This window comes from Canis lupus, chromosome 7, assembly GCF_003254725.2.
Source record: "Canis lupus dingo isolate Sandy chromosome 7, ASM325472v2, whole genome shotgun sequence".
Taxonomy (NCBI): domain Eukaryota; kingdom Metazoa; phylum Chordata; class Mammalia; order Carnivora; family Canidae; genus Canis; species Canis lupus.
This window is the reverse complement of record NC_064249.1, coordinates 15451529-15471869: the sequence shown is the minus strand read 5'-3', so window position 1 is coordinate 15471869 and position 20341 is coordinate 15451529. Positions and strand designations below refer to the sequence as shown.

The following is a 20341-nucleotide window of genomic DNA, read 5'->3' as shown; positions in this document are numbered from 1 at the left end:
TTTAGGTTCCTCAGCCCTGGGTTCCTCTTCTGTCATGCAACCTACTGCATTTGCAGGTTTTCTCTGGCCCTTCCACATTGCCCTGGGGAACTGAGACTCAGGGAACCAAGGAAGGAAAAGGCAGATACTCTGCCTACTGTGATTACCGTAATAAAGGTCTTGATCTATGACCCCAGAGGCTCATGTCTTCTGCCAGCATCCATGGCACTGTGGTAGGCTGACTTGGCTTGTAAATCGGATAAAACTCAGATCCTTTACAGTTCTTGACAATCATATCACTAACACTCGAAGTATATGCTCACTCCCAAATCTATATTCTAGTCTTGACCTCTCCCTGAACTCTAGGCATTTCTAATTAATCGCTATCATTATTTGAATATCAAACAGGCATTCTCAAGCTTAAAGGGCTCCAGATAAACTCCTTACCTTTCCCCCAAATCCTTTTTCTCCTGAAGCCTTTGCCAACACAAAAAAATGCAAATTCATCTTTATAGTTTTTCAGGCTGAAAATCTTGGTGTTATTTTTTTGACAAAGGTCTTAATCCTTTTGACACTACCTTCAAAAAACATGTAACATCTGACCACTTCGCATCATCTTCACTTCTCCTGGTCCACAACACCATCATCCCCCATGTGGATAATGGCCATAGTCTTAACCAATCTCTCCTCAAATATCTGCATGACTCACCAGCTTATCACTCAAGTCTCTGCTCAAATGTCACCATTATCACATTGGCCTTCAAAGATGATCCCATTTAAAATAGTAATCTTTCACAGGCCTGGAATGTCCTATTCCTTTTCGCCATTTCATTTTTCTCTCTAGCCTTTACCAGCATCTCATATATAGATTATCATCTTCTTCCTTCCACTAAAATGTAATTACTTGTTGAATGAATGAATCAATCAATCAATATAATCTTATAACACTTCCCTATAATTCCAAAAGTAAAATTTGAAATAGTCTCTAGAACTGAACTGCTCATAACATGTGTGGGGGGTCAGGATTAAATACCATGAATCAACTAACAATACCTGAGACCAGGGAGCCTGGGTTCAAATGCTGGTTGTGTCATTGGCTAGCCATGCCATACTGGGTAACAAAATAACATAGACCCACAGTTATTTCATTTGCTAAATGCACATTCCCCACCTGTCCCATGGGTTGTGATAATGATTATACGAAGTAAGATATTCAAAAGAGCCTTGCAAACTGTAAAGTGCTATGAGAATCTTTTAATCCCAACTGCCACAATTATAATCTTGATCTCCAAACATTCCTGTGCATTCTTGTATACTCATCTTGCCTGAGGCAATTCTGTCTATATTAAATGCCTTTACCCCACTCATGCCATTTGCTCCAGCTCAGATCCCTTCTACAAGGGCTCCCTTAAAGAAACTCTAAGATGGAGTTTCTTTACCATTTCCCTATATTCCATTGGAATGATACTGCCAGACTTTTCACGGTGTGCCTTTTACTAAAACTGTTCTTTAGCAGCTCCTGGATTGCAGATACTGGGGCTATGTTCAGGGAACCAATGTGTCTATGTTCACCTTTTAACTCCCACAGCTCCTAACACAGTTGTGGTTATAGCACAGACTCTAGTTGGTTGAATGAGCCCAATATATCCAGGGACAAGCTTGGAGCAATTTATTCTTTTCTACCATGGTCCCCCTAAAACCTGCTCTGTGAAACCAATTTTCTTTGCTCCTGGGCCAAAATCTCAGTCACTCAGATAATAAAGGTCCAATCTGATACACTCATCAAATAATCTAGCCTAAGTCATATGCATTATCTAAACCCTGAACTTTTGTCCAGTTTAAAATTCCTCATCTCCCAGCTTGGGCTGCTTTAGGCTGAGAAGTCTGCAGAGGTGGTGGGGGGTGGCTGAGATGGTGTGTGGTCAACTTCTCTCTCTTCCTTGCTTTACCTCTGCCCACTCTCTAGCGCCCTTCCTGATCTGTCCCAGGCTGGCTTCGGGAAAAGGAGATTGGGGAAAGGAACATAGTCTTATGAGGCCAGTATATTTGTCCATGTCCTTTGCATGATCCTCTTTCTAGAGCTACCTCTGTGGCTCCCTCAGAGATTATGCAGTGAGGTTACCTCAATGCTGGCTATACCCTTCCTCCACATGGTTACCTGCAATTCCCCCTTTCAACTTCTTAGATACCTTCATCCCTACAGGGAGCTTCCTAGGGGAAGAACCCTTGAAGAAGCCCAGTCCTACTGACTTCCACACAGTTCATATGCAGACTTTGGACACAACCACCATTGCCCTTCTTCTGTCAGTGGGCATGCCCATCACTCACTCTGTGCCACCTCTTACCACTTTGCATCAGGCAGGTACAACCCCATGAGAGCATCTTGCCACTGGACCTCCAGGTGAGAGTCAGACATAGGCCCTCCATCCCTCCAAGTAACACATGTCCTGCTCTCCACACAGCACCTCTTGGAGTCCCTGTCACATGGCTTGAGGTAAGGGGAGTGGACTTTTAGCCCTCTCACTAGCCAGTGAGGATGGTGCAGAGAATGCATAGGACACTGACAATTCTTTGCAAAGAAATCCCCACTTTCTAATCTCTTGTCTACCTCAACTTCTTAGATGGGCTAGAGCTGGGTGGTGAGCAAAAGTCAGCAGCACGACTCCAGGCCTTTCCTTTGAATCTTGCATAGAGGTTCCTACACCTGCCCTTGGAATGACAAAGGGACTTCCCACCAACAGTTTTATTACTAGCCTTTGAAACTTAGAGACAAAAGGATGAGCTACAGTTAAGATCCTGTTTCAAACATTTGTTGAATACCAGAAATGGAAAATGACAAGATATGGGTCCAAATGAGGTCTATTACTCTTGAGACAAGTCCAAAAGACAATTCTGTTAAGAACAGAACATCTGGTGGATTCTTAAGTTCCTTTCTGGGAAAGTCTTTAACTAGAAGCCTGGGAAGGAGTGAAGGAACAGTCTTTGATAGAAGACTTTTCCGGTGGTGTGGTAGTGCTGGACACTTGGAAAAGATGACCATGCCAGCCAGGATTTGTAACAAGGACAGGAATAGTGGAGATGGTTAGTCTAGGATTGGTTCTATCCAACATATCAGGGCCATTTTATGACAGGACAAAACTGCCTCTGCTGAAGACTGTGGAAATCCTAAACATCCTTATTTAAATATCAGTATTGACTTGCAGCAACCCTTTTTTTTTTTACCCCCAAACTCCATATCCTCATAGAAATTCCTAGGGATATGCTTCTCACCAGTTCAAGGACTGTAATAAAAGAGAGAAACCGAAATTGGCATGAGGGACATTACCATTATTCAAGCACATACGATGATCCAGATCTTTACTTTTAAAACAAGTTGTTTAATCTTTACAGTTATTCTGAGGAGTAGATAAAACTAACCCCTGGGAAAACTGAGGCTTGAACTGATTAAGAGATTTTCTCATGAACACACAGATAGAAGAAACAAGGGACAACTTGCTATTACCAAAACATTCCCTGGACTTCCCTGCCAGTTCTCACAGTGTGTTCCACTGGAAAGACCACTGTCCAGATCCCACTATTCTTAAAGGGTAGCATTGATTTAACTTCCTGTATATAGCAGTCTTGGTTCTCTCTGAGGTGGAGGCAATTGCTTCTTCCTTGACTTAATGGAAATTTGTACCTCTTTTGTGACATCTCACAGTCTTCCTTCCCGCACCCCCAACATACAATGCTGCCATTTGTGTGCACCTATTTCCTCTACTAGAACATACAATCCTTGAGGGCAATGACAGTGTGTTATTCACCTTGATATTATTACCCAAAGCATATAATAAAAGCATTAGAGCACAGTTCTTGCTTATAGTAGGTATTCAACACATGTTTGTTGAATGAGGAACACAGAGGCATTGCAAAAGATAAAATCTCAGGTATACTGATTTCTCAGAGCCCCTTGTTTGCAGCTCAAATGAACAAGATCTGAAGGTTCACTGCCATCAAAAGCAAACGTTGGCCCATCTCCAGAGGGCATCTACCCCATTCTGGCTTCTGCTTCAAAGTTTCCCCTAAGTCCCAGTCGCAGCCTCTTGATCTTTCCCTGTTTGCTCATTAAAGTTAATTTGGGACATAAAAAGATCTAGGACTGAATATTTCATTAAGGTCAGGTCTTCTTAATGCAGCAACTGCAGACAAAATGTAAACATAGGACAGGGGTTGCCAGTACAAGGCCAGTGCCTGTAGCACCTGTTTAAACCCCAAACCCTCTCTGTTCACAGATTCACATCTTCGGGCAGCTTTCAGGATGCTAACAATACCAAGAGAAATAGATTATGTCTCTTCTCAAGGAGCTCCATTGCTCTCCTCCAGGGAAGGGGAAGGGCAATAAGGAAACAGCAATTTGTATGGAAATAGTTTTGTCTTGAGTCCTGGGTATGAACTAAGATAATTGCTAACAATGTCAGGTACCATTTTCTGAGTTCTTATTGTGTATCAAGGATTGTGTCTAGTGTTTTTACATGGATTATTTTTTCTAATCCTCACAATAACCCCCTGAGGAGATACTATTATCAATCCCATATTATACTTACGGGAAATAAGTGAAATTCCAACCATGGGATAAGAGAGTCCAACCATGGCAGAGTTGGTTGAAACCAACTCTCTTGTCTAAGAAACAATAGAGTGAGGCAGTACTCTATTGTTTCTTAGGATATCTCAGAATTTTCTAGTCTTTCTTAGCAGTCAAGAAAGATTCTAACCAATAACTGGTGCATCCAGTAGTGTGGCTTTGAATCAATGAGGTACTGGTGAGGTGAGGCCATGATTTTTATTAAATTTCATATATAAAAATTTATTTATGAGGAATAAAGGAATAGAGGTTGTCACATCAACTGCTGGTGCTACAAGAACTCAAGGACAACTTTGCCTTATGTGACATGCCAGGTGGCACATCAGGTTTCCAAGATTCTACAGGATTGTTTATAAAGTTTAACAAAGCTGGAGACCAAAGGGTGAGGAAAGTTGGAGAACACAGAAATACAGTAATGGGTCACCAATCTCAAGTCCCAAAACCTTCAATTCCAACCAACATATGTTTATTTCAGTAGAAATTTTAATTCTAGTAAATGTAAATTATTTATTTCTATGAAAATATTTTTTAATACATTTATTTTTTATTGGTGTTCAATTTGCCAACATATAGAATAACACCCAGTGCTCATCCCATCAAGTGCCCCCCTCAGTGCCCATCACCCAGTCACCCCCACCCCCACCCACCTCCCCTTCCACCACCCCTAGTTCGTTTCCCAGAGTTAGGAGTCTCTCATGTTCTGTCTCCCTTTCTGATATTTCCCACTTATTTTTTCTCCTTCCCCCTTTATTCCCTTTCACTATTTTTTATATTCCCCAAATGAATGAGACCATATAATGTTTGTCCTTCTCCGATTGACTTTCAAAAGAAGAACCGGGGTCAGGACCAAAAAACGACCATGGAACCATGAACAAGAAGGTTAAAAAAAAGTCCAAATATATCAATGATCACAATAAGAGTGAGTTTCTTAAATTCCCCTGTTGAAGTAACGGATTTTTCAGAACACATTAAAATAAAAGTTAAGCTAAATACATAGCATGCTTAAACAAAGGGCACAGGAAGGTTGAAAACATAGGCATATAAATATACTAGAAAAATAATAAAAGAAAATAGATGTTAAAATGCTAGTATCAGACAAAAGAAAACTAAAGGTGAGAACTATTAATTAAAAGGAACAAATATGTTTTTTTCCATTATATTCAATTCACCAAGAAGATATGACAATTATGAATTTAACGTATTAATATAGGGCAGCTATATGCATAAAATAAAAACAAAGAAATAAAAAGAGGGTGAACAAACCCAGAGTCATAGTCAAGAACCATATTACAGCCATCTCACAAGTTATCATATCAAAACAAATAGAAATATCAAATACTCAAGTATCTCTCATGGGACATTTATAAAGAAAAACAACGTACTTTTAAAAAGCAGAAATAACATCAACATAAAAAGGAATTTTAAAAGGGTTCAATTTGCAAATTAAAAGATGTTTTCTTAGATAACTTTTGGATTAAGTAGAAAATAAAAATAGAAGTGTAAAAATTATTGAAAAGTGAATGGTAATGAGAGCACTCCATATATCAAAACCTGTGGGATACAACTAGAGTGGACTTAGATAAAAAAACAAAGTGTTTTTGCCATTTCCCTGAGCCTTCAGACTTCCTACACTAGAACTGTACCATTCAATACAATGGCTACTATCCATATGTGACTTGTTATGTTTAAATAATTAAAATAAAAAATTCAGTTATCTAGTTGCACTGGCCACATTTCAAGTGCTCAATAGCCACAGGTGGCTAGAAGTTATCATATTGGCAGGACAGATTATAAAAAATCCCCATCTTTGCAGAAAGTTCTCTTTGGTAGTGCTTCTTTAGAGTTTGCCAGGGAAATTTCAATATGTCTACTTCACTGAGCATAAGCTACCATGAAGTCCAGCTTTCAATCAGCCAATCTAGCAGACTACTTACACCATCTCCAGATGTTCAAGCTATATATTAAACCTAGAATCTCAGGAAAGTAAACTCAGCCTCACCTGTTTCCCAGTCCCATCCCAGTCCTACTTCTTCTCCTACAAGTGCCCTTGATTCAGCATTAGAGACTGGTGGGAAAGCACTTGATTGACCATGCCACTCTAGAACCCATATGCTACCCTGGTTTCTTAGCTGTATCAGCCCTATAATAGTAAGAAATGAAGGATTCCTTGAAAATTGGTATAAAGTCTTTTGAAAGAATCTGACACTAGAACCTTCCCTGACTTATTGGCAGTTTTCTAGAACATATCTAGGGATGATTCTAATTAAACTTGAACCTCCCTCATGAACAACAACTGTCACCGAAATCTTCTAAAATGCACTCTAAAATGCACCACTCAGCGTGCCATTCTCTAATTCTAATTAATTCTGTAATTATTGTATATTTTCTATGTGTGTGTGGGTACTACATAATTAATTAATTAATTAATCGTAAGCTTGATGAGGACAAGATTATACCACAGTATTTAGTAAATTCATGTTCACTAACTTCCTAAGGATATTCTTGCTTTACTCTGCATTTCGTACCAGACAAGTGGCAGTGATTGTGTCAGTGGCCCCTTGAGAATGGGGGCGGGAGGGCAGGTCTGAGGGGCATCTCAGTGTGGAACAGCCAGGACATGAAGGAACTCCGTGGGCTCTTATGGTCAGTTGGAGTTTCCCTCATGAAACAGCTGTCCAGGCACTCGTCCACAGACTCTGGAGCTGTCTGCCAGTTCTGCTAATCATTCACCACCTTTGGCTTCCTTCTTGGCTACTTGTGGGCAGTGTCTGGGTTGGGAAGAGTGATTCCTATCTTCACAGCCTGAGATCAGGATGCTCATGTTTTAATGAACAACATGTAGTGCTGGGGTCTGGCCAGGGTGGGGGGCCTGAGCATTCCAGATGAGACCTTAAGTGGAGCTACTTGTCCTCATATGTGCCACTTTCAACCTCTCATTGCTGTTGGGTCAGTGCTGCTAATTTCTCTCTTCCCCTGACCACTGCTTAACAGCAGCCAGGAGTGGCCAAACATGGAGATAAATGTGATGGTCAGGAGATGAATGGCATCTGCTTGTTCCTCAGTGCCTACTATGTTCATTAAACCCACAGCATGGAGGTGCTGGAGATAACATTACTAGTGACCCCAGTCTTTCTGACACTTGCAGTCCATTCTAGGTAGAACTGGGCTACTCAGATACACACACTGGTTCTTTGCTGATGGTTAATAGTGGAGCAACAGGCTCTGCTGTACTGAGAGCTAGTTCCCTCAGGGCAGCTCAATGATTTCCCAGGACAAGACAAGAACCACAGAGAGTACCAGAGATTTTGCCTCCCTATCCTACTCTATTACAATGTCATAATCTTGGCTTCCTTCTGTACCTTCTCTCCCTGAGAATTCAGCTCCTTGAGGTTTCCTGGGAAACCTAGATAAAAAGGAAAAATTTGGGGGTGACAAAACACTCCTTTCTATGCAAAATCCCCAAAAGTTTCCCCTCTCCCCTGTTCCCTACCTGCTCTCTCTCTCTCTCTCTCTCTCTCTCTCTCTCTCTCCCCCCAAGTTAGAGAACATAGATGCCACAGTTCTTTCTTTTCTTAAAGAAGCCAATTAGAGGGGAACTGGGACTGTGATCCTGGTCTCTTAATTTTTAGTCATCCCCCCCCCCAAAAAAAAACTAGGATTTTACAGAAAAGTGTTAACAGTAGTTATCATCAGGTTTGGAACTGCAGGTGCTTATTTTTCTCTTATTTTGTTTATGAATTTGTCTAATTTTTTCTATAAAAGCTGTGTGTTAGTTTTGCATTTGGTTGGGTATTACAGCTACAATAGCAAACAGATGTGAAAATTTCCATTGCTCAAGAAAAACAGTTCATTCCTTGTTTATATATAGTTAAAAAATGAGTGTTCCTGAACAACATATTGGTTTTCTAGGAGGAGTAATCCAGGCAACCTGTTCTTTCCATCCTAGGGCTCCTCCATTCTCCACATATATTAAGCTGCGAGATTCTGTATAAAGCCAGAGAAAGGAAAATAACATGGAAGAGTATGTGAGGGAGGATCTTATAGCTGAGACCAGGAAGTAATCTGTATCATTTCCATTTATACCTCATTGTCTAGAAGTCAGTTGCAAGGCTACATCTAACTGCAAGGTAGAGTGCAAAATGTAGTTTATCAGTGCACAAAGAAAAAAAAAGGAAATGAATAGAGTGAATTGCTGGCCAATGTATGCCACATTTGTGTAAGAAGGGAAAGTCGAAATTAAAATGGAATAAGGAATTCAAGTCCCTCTGTAAAGCAATCTTCAGGTCTCTTTCATACAGCACTTTCACATCCAAATCCTCATTCTCCCACTATCAAGAAATGGCCTTCATCCTAAAGGGCATGGACAGATTGGATTTTTTTTCTGATATTAAGTGGGTGTAGGAAAGAGAGATAATAAGTGGTGAGGGCTCAGAGTCAGTGCTGTGACCTGGATGTAAACACTCCTCCACCCCACTGGGGGTGATATCAGCATATAGATGCTGCCTCTCTGCCCCACAGCATTGCTCTACCCTGAGGACAAATGATTATGCAGAAGACTGTGATGTCAGCACCCTTCATGTTGAATGATGAACTTCCTCCTCTTCCACATACCTATCACTCTCAGGGTAACTCCTATTCCATGTACCTCCTGCAACAAACCCAGAACACTTGTGTGCCAAGGGCCTGCCTCACATTCCCTGTACCTTGTTCTCTACCATCCCCTCTAAATGAAGACTCTTGCCCTAGATGCATTGCCTCAGATCAACTGGCTGTCATCTACTGCCTAGAACTTATTCTACTTATATATATTAGACACATAGCAAATGATAATTAGAAAATAAAGTTGATGAGCTAATTCACATGAAATATAAGTAGCTCACTGAATCTACTTGTCTAAACATATATACATTTTAACAAATCACACCTTAAAATCCCAAAATTGATCTCAAAAAGTGGCTTTTCAAGTTTATTGATTACTCACGAGAAAGAGATTTAGGGGCAGTGAGGGGTTTTCTTGGTAGTCCCCTAAGTATGTTACAGAAAAATGAAGAGGCCAGATAGATGCTCAGTGTGTATATATGTGAGCACATCCCAAAATGTTTATAAACTTCCATATAATAGCAAATAATATATTTGCTTTTAAAATTTATGGCCAAAGATGTGAGTATGGGTTCTTAAAAGATGAACAAATTTTGGTGAGTAAGTCAGACCTTTTCTGGGTAATCTCCAGTTCATGTACCTCTCTACTGCTCCTCTAAACACTAGACAGGAGCAGAAGAAAGTAAGCTCTAGGAGAGAGGGACAGTGTGACCAGAAGCATCTCAAAAGTCCAAAAACAGAGCTCATGAGAACACACATTCTTATAGGTGTATACTAGAAAATATTAAATATTCATCTTTTTTTAAATTTTTTTTGCAGAAGTCAGCTTGTTCCCAGTGTCCTAGAATGGAATGGAACAATGAGACTCACATCACCAAAAGTATAGGCTCCTGTCCAGAACTTTGCATTCTCTCTGGGAGCAGTGGGCAGAGGGAGATGATAAAAGTAGGTAGAAGTTAGCCGAAAACTTGAAGGGCCCTCAACGGAGAAGAGAGCAGAGAGACCCTGAGTTTTGATCCTCACCCTGTAGTAAAACAGACCTGTAATTTCATGGGAAAGTTTATAGGTCATTTATACCCAGGGCTATATCTTTTCTCTTATGGACTGTATCAGGCCGCAGTGGTCTCTAAGGCCATGATAGTCAATGACTCACTCCTCTATCTTTCATGCCCCCCCAGGAATAAGGGAAGATGGGCCGGGCTGTGGGGAATATCCTACGGAGGTTTGCTGAAGCTGGTGACTGGCTCCATCTTAACAGTTTATGTGGTCTTCTGTCTTGATGATATGATGGTGCTCATGGACAAGAAGTACCCACCGAGATTTCTGTACCCCAAAGAGTGGCAGCATCTCACCATGTTCATCCTCCTCACCCTCAATGGCTGTGTAGATGTCATGAGCAGGAATTTGCTGCCTCAGAGGTGTGTGCTTCTAGAAAAAGGTTCCCTGGTCCTGACCTTCTACGTGCTCCTGCTCTTGTTGATATCACATGTCCAAGACACAACAGGGATAGAGCTTCAGATTCATTATCTGCTCATCTTGGTGGTGTTCCTATTGATGCTGGTGTTGACTATAGAGCTGTGGACTCCCGACACATTTCAACTCTTGCTGATTGAGGCTTTTCTGTTTCTGATGATGGGCTCTTGGCTGATGCAGGCTGGCTTTATTCTGTACAGGCCAGTCACTGGCTACCCATGGCAGGATGATGACATCAGTGACATCATGTTCGTCACCACCTTCTTCTGTTGGCATGTGATGATCAATGCCTTGTGTCTGCTGGGAATCTATGGCCTCTCTGCCCTCTGGCATCGTTGTCACTGCCCCAGCTTGAAGCTGATGGGATCCAAAGAAGCTCCATATCACAAGGGCACAGTAGGACCCCTGTACAAATTGCTGCAGGAAGTGGAGCAGTCAGAGAAAGATGAGCAGGCTCTTCTCCTTTCAAAAAGCTCTTCCTGACACAGGGCCTAGAATGCCTGGCACACTGTCCACCCATCTGCCTCCTTGCGGGTTCTCTCAGACATGGGCACTGCACCCTTTTTGGTCTCCAGTGAAGGTAATGGCCATGAAGGAGAGCAGCTGATCTCCATCTGCTGGTACATCTCCTCCCTTTGAACGTCTAATTGCTGAGGAGATGAGAGAGGAGCCTGGGAAAGGGTTGCTGATGGGACTCGTGGAGCAGTGGGGAGGGCACCAGGGTGGGTAGGTAAGGGTGCAAGAAGAGCTATGGGGGGCAGAAGATGTAATAGAAGGGAGGCCTTCAAAGAGAGAGCAGAGTCCAGCAGTTATGCCATCACCAGCTACTTCTCCAGGTTTTACTTGAGGAATAAAGACTTCTCACAAATCAAAACTGCAATGTTGGGTATTTCTATTTTCCAACTAAAGGGACAACACCATGTGGAACAGATGCAGTACAATTCACTTATCTCACCTGGTTGAAGTGATAAGAATCTCATGTATACTTTTAAATTTGGGTAGATTCATATTTCAGGTTTCATACAGTGAGAATCAGTACTTTCATATCACAATTATTCAAGTTTACATAAGCCAAATTTTCATTAAATGCCATCACATGTCTTATCCCTGACTTCTAATCTAGCCAAAGCAAGGTGCTTAGAGCTACTTGTTTACCACCAGTCCCACCAGCCATCTACTAGGTTATAGTTTATTATATGCTATACTTGTGCCTTTGCCAAATAACATGGTGTATGATTTAGAAAAAGTTACTGCCAATCACATATTTAGTACACAGAGTTATTTTATACTCAGCATTAAATCTCCTTGCACTGCTACCACCAAAAATTCCATCTCCAGAGAAATTTCTTATGCTCCTTTGACCTGGAACTCCAAGAACTCGTCTAATTCTGCTTTGCTATTTTTCCCAGGCAGCTGATACATTCAGTTGTGTCCTGTTTCTCATGGGGAAGTTTTGTCTCACAGAAAGGTAGGCTCCTTAGGAGTGGAAAATTTGTCATTTCCTAGTTACTTAATTTGCTTTGCAAATATATCCAGGATATAACATTGTCCTCTACATGGTTGATGCTTAATAAAGTTTCACTTGCATCTAGAGCCTCTCTGGCTCTTTGGGATTTGGAGAAGCTGATGGGCCCCTGAACTTCTGACTAGGGCTTATATTTCTGGGAACAGGTCAGAGCAGAGCCTGAGACAACATGTTTCTTTGAGTATTTCTAATCCTTCTTGTTTCTCCTGTTATACCTAACTCCTGAGTCCTTTGCCATTGTTTTTTTTTTTTTTTTTTGGGGGGGGTGTCCTCCAATTTTTTATTGCCATTTTAAATATAATCATGATAAGTGATGAAGAAATACAGAAAACACCTCATTGTTCTTAACAAGTTATGTGTGCCCCAGTTCTAAACTGCTAAGGAAATCTTGAATAGTTAAGTGAATTTCTCCTAACGTAATATACCATAAAACATATCTTACAAGTAACAGAACTGTGTTTACAGAAACACAAATTAAAGGTACTTCCAATCAAAAACATTCTCCATGTGATTTTAATGGAATTCAGCAAACCTATTCTAAAATATATCTGGGAAAGAAACATAGAGAAGAGCCTAGGTCTTTTTTTCTTCCTAGAAGAAAACAATGAGGAATAAACTGCTTTACTAGCTTTTATAATACATTATAAGTATTCAATAATTATAAACCGTGGTATAGGAGCAAGCAAGTATCATTATAGAACCTTAAATCAACATAGTGTCATGTAACAGAGACTGCCAAAACAGAAATATGTAGTGGGAGAGTTAAATACATGTTAAGAATGGGCTCTTCAAATAATGTGAGGAATAACTGGCTCTCTCCACTTGGAAAAACAAAACAAAACAAACAAGCAACAATCAGTAGCTTAAGTTTCTACCTCGTAAACACACACACAAAAAGAATTATAGATGGCCTGAAAAATTAAACATGAGCAACAAGACTATAAAAATTTTTGAAGGGCTTGAAGGGTGTTTTATAATAAGAGATATGAATATTTTTCTTGAGAAAAATAAACTCTGAAAAAATTACCCATTTTATTTCCTATTACTAAAAGATGTAAGAAAAAGATAAAAGGGACACTGTGAAGAGCATTTGCAACATATTAAATAGACAAAAAAAAAAAAACAATTCAATACCCAGAATATATAGAGGTGTTCAAACATTAACAAAAAAGCAACCTACTATAAAAAAATGGGCAGAAGATAGAAATTACTATGTCTCAGAATAAATGGCTAACAAACATTTTTTTAAATTGTTAACCTAACTAATTTTAAGAAAAAGAGGATTTTTTTAAAAGTAGGATCTTTTTTTCACTGTCAGGCTGTCAAAAATCATCAAAAGTATTAAACAATACTATCCATTGCTGGATAACATCATACACTGTCTACATTTCCTTGAAGTCAGTCTAGCAGAGTGTGCCAGAATTTAGAGTGTACATAATCTTCAAACAAACAATTCCACCTCTTGCTGTTTGCAGTGGACATCTGACATAGAAGCCTAACACCATCTTTGAAAAAGACTCCCAACATTTTGAACAATTTCCACATTATCAGGCCTGTCTTTTTGGTAGATTTTTATGTTTAATCCCTAGCCTCCCTTGTAGCTAGCTAGATTTCAGGCATGTGACCAGCTAGACAACCCACTTAAGACTTCAACTCACAAGTGAGTAATGTAAGGAAATCGTCTGTGCATGGAGCTTCTATTCTGTAGAAGAGTAGTGGCAAAGACCGGAAATTATATGCATCATTATGCTGGTCTGCCCTGTAGTTCTGGGGTCAGTGCCAAAAGCAGCAACCTAAGCCCATTTCAGTAGTGTGATTCTGGGCATTGGTCCGTTATACTTAACCTAGAATCTTTTTCTCCAGCCAACCTAATGATTATGTGAATGAACATAACCTATTAAATAAATTCCTTCTCAGGTTAGCCAGAATTGTCTGTAGCTAGGAACTCTGATGCAGTATCCATACTAAAAATACTCACATCTATACAAAGAACATATACAAGAATGATCACTGAAGCATTGTTTTTCTACCAGGAACTTTAAATAATAAACTTTCACCGGTAGGGAAATGGTTAAATAAATTCTGGAGTACTATACAGGAATTAAAAAGAACAGGGGACATCTGTATGTTATGACATCAAGATATCCAAGATGAAGTAAAAAAGACTAACTCCAAAAAATATGGGGTCTATGGTCCAGATTTTGGAGACAGGTATGTTCTTGTTAACCTCAGAAGGTCTCAATTTTTCTCCTTACACTTTCAAGAATGGTCAGGACCACAGGGCAATCAGGAGGGATGGTATCCTGATGGTGTAGTGACTCACTTCACTTAACATATCTCATAGAAAACTCTATATCCATTTGGATACTAATCCAATTGGATTTTAACCTATAACTGATGTGACCATACAAAATTTATCATTCAAACCTGGACAACTGAGAAAGAAAAGGCAAAATTAAGATTTGCCCTGGGACAACAGGTAAAAACCAAACTGCTACAGACACATTGGGATTTATGGTTACCCTACCTAAAAGCTAAAAAGAGATGTACTTCAGATTGCCCCTCTAAATCCACCTTTTACATCCATCCTGCTCTCTCTCTCAGGAGACTGCCCAGGTCTATAGCATATCACTGAGCAACTTATCCTCTGGCTTCAGGCAACATCTGGCCAATGACAAGCCCCAGGAAAATGATGGATAAGAGTGAGATTAGAGTTTAATAAAAACTTTTAGCTCCTGCTTTTCTGGGGTCACCTCAGGCTGGCAGTAACCTGCCCCCCATCACACCATTGGTATCAATCTCCCAAGCTACCACAACAAATTACTACAAACTTAGTGGCTTAAAACAGAAATTTACTCTTTCACAGTTCTGGATGCCACAAGTCCAAAATCAAAGTATTGATTCCTTCTGGAAGCTTTCAGGAAGAATCTGTCCCATGTGTCTGCCCTAGCTTCTGATGACTGCTGGCATTCCTTGGCTTGCAGATATCACTCCATTTTCTTCTTCCATATTCACATTGTCTTCTCCTCTACGTGCTTCTGTCTCAAACATTCCTTAGATTTTCTCATAAGGTTACCTATCATTGGATTTAGAGCCTACCCTAAAACCAAGATGATTTCATCTCAGGATCCTTAATTATATCTGCAAAGACTCTTTTGTCAAATAAGGTCACAGGTTCTGGGGTTTAGGACTTGGAAATATCTTTTTACAGGCCACTATTCAACCCACTACACTATTCTTGCATATTACAGAACTTCTCCTGTTCTATGTCCCTTGGGCCTAGAGTTAATAACAGCTCCAACTGTTGCTCAGCTATCTCTGTGGTCTCCTTCCATCCTGCTGACAACTGCATAGGAAGTACCTTTATTAAACCATCCTTGAACTATCCTGAATTGTGTTGCCATCTATTTCTTATTGTGACACTATATGAAACACCAGTGGAACAATTGCACAGGAGGCCAGAATCCTTAAATACAATTCAACCCCAGATATTTGGAATAATGACAAGAGAAAAACTACAACTGAATTTCACAAATGTGAATATACAATGGAGACTAATTTGTAAATGTGGATAATAAATTAGTAAATGAAGGGGATCAAATTCAATCAAGACAACCAAAGAATTCAACTAATTTATTAAAAAATCCTAAACAGATACTATTGTCCAGGTACTCTGCAGGGATCAGCAATACATTAGGAGAAAGATACAAAGATGTACACAATTATATTGCAACTTAGAGTAAGGAATGGAAAGGAGGAATTCTAAGATTTCTCCCATTATTCCTGCCCCCAGCATACATGCTCTATATAATCCCACCCCTTAAATGGGATCAATGAATATAACGGATTATCATTCCCATGATTGGTTACTAATGGTTGAGTTTGAATTACTGAAAAGAGAGATTGTCCTGGATTGTCTAACTTTGTCAGGGAGGTCTTTAGAAGAAGCTAACCTTGAATCCAAGCTAACCTTGCACCTAAAGGAATTGGAGAAAGAACAGCAATTAAAGCCTAAACCAAGCAGAAGAAGAGAAATAAGAAAGATTAGAGCAGAACTCAATTAAATAGAAACCAGGAGAACTGCAGAACAGATCAATGAAACCAGGAGCTTATTCTTTGAAAGAATTAATAAGATAGATAAGCCCCTAGCCAGTCTTATTAAAAAAAAAAGACTCAAATTAATAAAATCATGAATGAAAGACACTACAACCAATATCAAGGAAATACAAAGGTTTTTAAAAATGTATTATGAGCAACTATATGCCAACAAATTAGGCAATCTGGAAGAAATGGATGCATTCCTGGAAACCTACAAATTACCAAAACTGAAACAGGAACAAATAAAAAACCTAACAGGCCAATAGCCAGAGAGGATATTGAGGCAGTCATCAAAAACCTCCCAAGGCACAAAAGTCCAAGGCCAGATGGCTGCCCAGGGGAATTCTACCAAACATTTGAAGAAGAAATAATAATTATTTTACTAAAGCTGTTTCAAAGGATAGAAATGGAGGGAATACTTCCAAACTTGTTCTATGAGGTCAGTATTACCTTGATCCCAAAACCAAAGATCCTACCAAAAAGGAGAATTACAGACCAATACCTCTGATGAATACAGATGCAAAAATTCTCACCAAGATTCTAGCCAATAGGATCCAACAGTACATTAGGATTATTCACCACGACCAAATGGGATTTATCCCTAGGATGCAAGAGTGTTTCAACATTCATAAAACAATCAATGTGATAGATCACATCAATAAGAAAAAACAAGAACCATATGATCCTCTCATTAGAGGCAGAGAAGGCATTTGACAAAATACAGCACCCATTTTTTATTAAAACTCTTCAAAGTGTAGGGATAGAGGGAATATTTCACAATATCATAACAGCTATTTATGGAAAGCCCATAGGAAATAATCTCAATGGGGAAACACTGAGAGCCTTTCCCCTAAGATCAGGAACACGACAGGGATGTCCACTCTCACCAATGTTTTTTTTTTTTTATATAAATTTATTTTTTATTGGTGTTCAATATGACAACATATAGAATAACACCCAGTGCTCATCCCATCAAGTGCCCCCCTCAGTGCCCATCACCCAGTCACCCCCACCCCCCTTCCACCTCCCCTAGTTCATTTCCCATAGTTAGGAGTCTCTCATGTTCTGTTATTCAACATAGTACTAGAAGTCCTAGCCTCAGCAATCAGACAACAAAAAGAAATAAAAGGCATTCAAATTGGCAAAGAAATCAAACTCTCTTTCTTTGCAGATGACATGATATTGTGTGTCCCAAAAGACTCCACCCTAAGATTGCTAGAACTCATACAGCAATTCAGTAATGTGGCAGGATACAAAATCAGTTGCATTTCTATACACTAACAATGAGACTGAGGAAAGAAATTAAGGAATCAATCCCATCTACAATTGTACCCAATACCATAAGATACCTAGGAATAAACCTAACCAAAGAGGTAAAGGATCTATACTCTAAAAATTACAGAACACTTATGAAAGAAATTGAGGAAGACGTAAAGAGATGGAAAAACATTCCATGCTCATGGATTGGAAGAATAAATATTGTGAAAATATCTATGCTACTCAGAGCAATTTGCACGTTCAATGAAACCCCTATCGAAATACCATGGACTGTCTTCACAAGAGTTGGAACAAATAATCTTAAGATTTGTTATGAAACCAGAAAAGACCCTGAATAGCCAGAGGAATGTTGAAAATGAAAATCAAAGCTGGGGACATCACAATGCTTAACTTCAAGCTGTATTGCAAAGCTGTGATCATCAAGATAGCATTGTACTGGCACAAAGACACATAGATCAATGGAACAGAATAGAGAACCCAGAAATGGACCCTCAACTCTATGGTCAAATCATCTTCAACAAAGCAGGAAAGATTATCTGCTGGTTTCAATAAAAATTAAAAATAAAAATACCTTTACGGTATTTTTATGGAAGAAGAAGGTGAATCATCAAGGAGATGCACTCCTGTTGGCCTAGAAGAAAGCAAACAGCCATGTTGTGATCTTCCTGTGGGGGTCACATGGCAAGGAACTGTGAGCAACCTTTAGATGCTATGAGTGGTCCTGGCTGACAGCCAGGAAGAAAATAGTAGCTTCAAGTCTTAAAAACTACAAGAAGCTGAATTTTGCCAATGGTCAGTGAGCTTGCAAGAGAACTCTGAGCCGCAGATCAGAATCACAGCCCCAGTCAACACCTTGATTTCAGCTTGGTGAGATTCCAAGCAGAGGTCTTAGCAAACCCATATTGGATTCCTGATCAATGGAAACTGTGGGTTGATAAATGTATCACTTAAATTCCTAAATTTATGTTAGTGTGTTATGCAGCAATAGAAAACTAATATAGCTGGCATTAGTTTTGGGTGAAAGTGTATCCACTGGTCAGTGATTAGGAAACACTGTATCTAATTAAGATGAGTGGCCCATTGGTGAAAGATTGGAACAAAAATGAAGCAGGGGTCCTAATGAGAATGAGAAGCTTTAGGACCATCAAGTACTTTTGTTCTCTATAATTATAAGGCAGCCTTTGTGAACTTAGTTTCCTGGGCTCCAGAAATAGTGGCATAGGGCACATGAGAATAATTCCAGACTTTGAGATACCTAAGGCAGAGGAGGGAACTGGTTGGGAGAAATCAGCTGAACCCTTCAGGTAGTTTGTTAACATCAAAGTTGATGGCCAAGTGATGAATTTACATGAGCTTCCAGGGGCCTCTTGGAGGCTTGGCAGGCAATGTATACTAGCTAACTGATTTAAAACCGATAAATCCTTAAATCTTACGGGCTAAACACAAAAGAAGGCTACTTCTCCCATGCTTATAAGCTTTCTACCTAGTCTTTCAGATGTGATTCCTCCCATCTTGTGACTTGTCCTTCTCTAGTGCCTCAGTCCTCTGTATTCATCCAGTAGACATGGAAAAAAGAAAGGGCGAAAAATAGGAGGATGTTTCTAGAAGCCTCATCTTGAAGTGGTGTAGATCACTACCACACACATTCCACTGGCCCAAACTCAGTCACTCAATGCCTGGGAAGTGTGGTCTCAGCAACACCCTACATTGTGGGAGGGGGGGCATGAGTATTCAGTGGTCAGATAGCTGTATCTCTCACAGAGAATTTTGAAACTTATCATGGGCTTCCCAAATTGCAGGATTAAGAATTCTGAACAAGTGGGACCAAGGGTCAACTCCTAATTTGGGCACACATATTCTGGTATAGAAGAGAAATGATCAAAAAAAAAAAAGAAATGATCTATGAAAAAACAGACTCAGGGTGCTTGAGTTCTGTCCTCAGCCATGGGTATAAGTTCACTGCATAGTCATAATGGAAGAAATCGGTATAACAGAGGTAAGGTGAGTATATACTTCCACCTTGCCAAAAGTTTCCAGAAGAAAAAGAAATTTGCAGCTGTTGAAATGTGATTGTCAAAAAGTACCTGAAATCAATTATATAAACTGTGAAACCTAACTCATAATTATACAACGAGGTATACAAAGCTCACGTTTTGGAAAAATCCAAAGAGGAAAATTATGGGCTGGTGTGCCAAGAGAAATACAGTACGCACATCCTTTCAAACTAAGAAATTAGAATGTTGTTTTCCATCTTCTGTGAGCTTTGTTTTGGAAAGTCAGTGACAAACCCCAAGGCTTACTAACCCTTACTTGAAATAAGATGAAAGTTTGGCCCATGAACAAATGGGCTATCTCTGACCTTGTGCATATTTCCGTGGACCCACTTCCTGTGTGGTTCTGCTTGAGTTCCCAGCCTCTGCCTTGCCTTCTTCCTGTGGTATATTTCTGCCTTGAAGCAAGGTGAGTTACAATCATTTTTTGTTGATGATGGTGATGAGGATATCTCTCCTAAATAGAAAGGAGGTAAATTAAAAGATGCTTTTGGAAAGCACCATACTAAAACCACACAGTTACTGAGAAGTTTATAGTGTAGTTCTCTAAATCCCATTTTTTACCTAACTTCTATCTCCTCCATGATCTATTCTTTTCACTAAAACTTTAAAATTTGCTCAACATGTCATTTCATACTGTCTAAATCTGCACAATCCAATACAGCAGCTGCTAACCACAGACAGATATTGAGTGCTTATACTGTGGCTTGTCTGAAC

At 39.7% G+C, this 20341-nt stretch overlaps 2 protein-coding genes across 18 annotated transcripts in view; one reads left to right on the top strand and one right to left on the bottom strand.

The window, feature by feature from the left end:
* RGSL1 (regulator of G protein signaling like 1) overlaps positions 1-20341 on the bottom strand; it is a 309935-nt gene that overhangs the window by 170083 nt on the left and 119511 nt on the right. For 14 of the 17 annotated variants that reach the window (XM_025429987.3, XM_025429989.3, XM_025429980.3 and 11 more), the window contains one exon: positions 19933-20081. The exons of 1 other annotated variant lie outside the window; for it this stretch is intronic. In XM_025429987.3, coding sequence (XP_025285772.1) covers positions 19933-20081 — 149 coding nt within the window. Of the gene's footprint in view, positions 1-19932; positions 20082-20341 lie in introns of those variants that run through there. 2 more of the 17 variants (XM_025430003.2, XM_025430004.2) reach the window with 1 other exon arrangement.
* LOC112648466 (transmembrane epididymal protein 1-like) lies at positions 10023-11534 on the top strand. Its single transcript, XM_025430014.3, has one exon. The coding sequence runs from the start codon at positions 10250-10252 to the stop codon at positions 11153-11155; it is 906 nt and encodes a 301-aa protein (XP_025285799.1). The 5' UTR covers positions 10023-10249; the 3' UTR covers positions 11156-11534.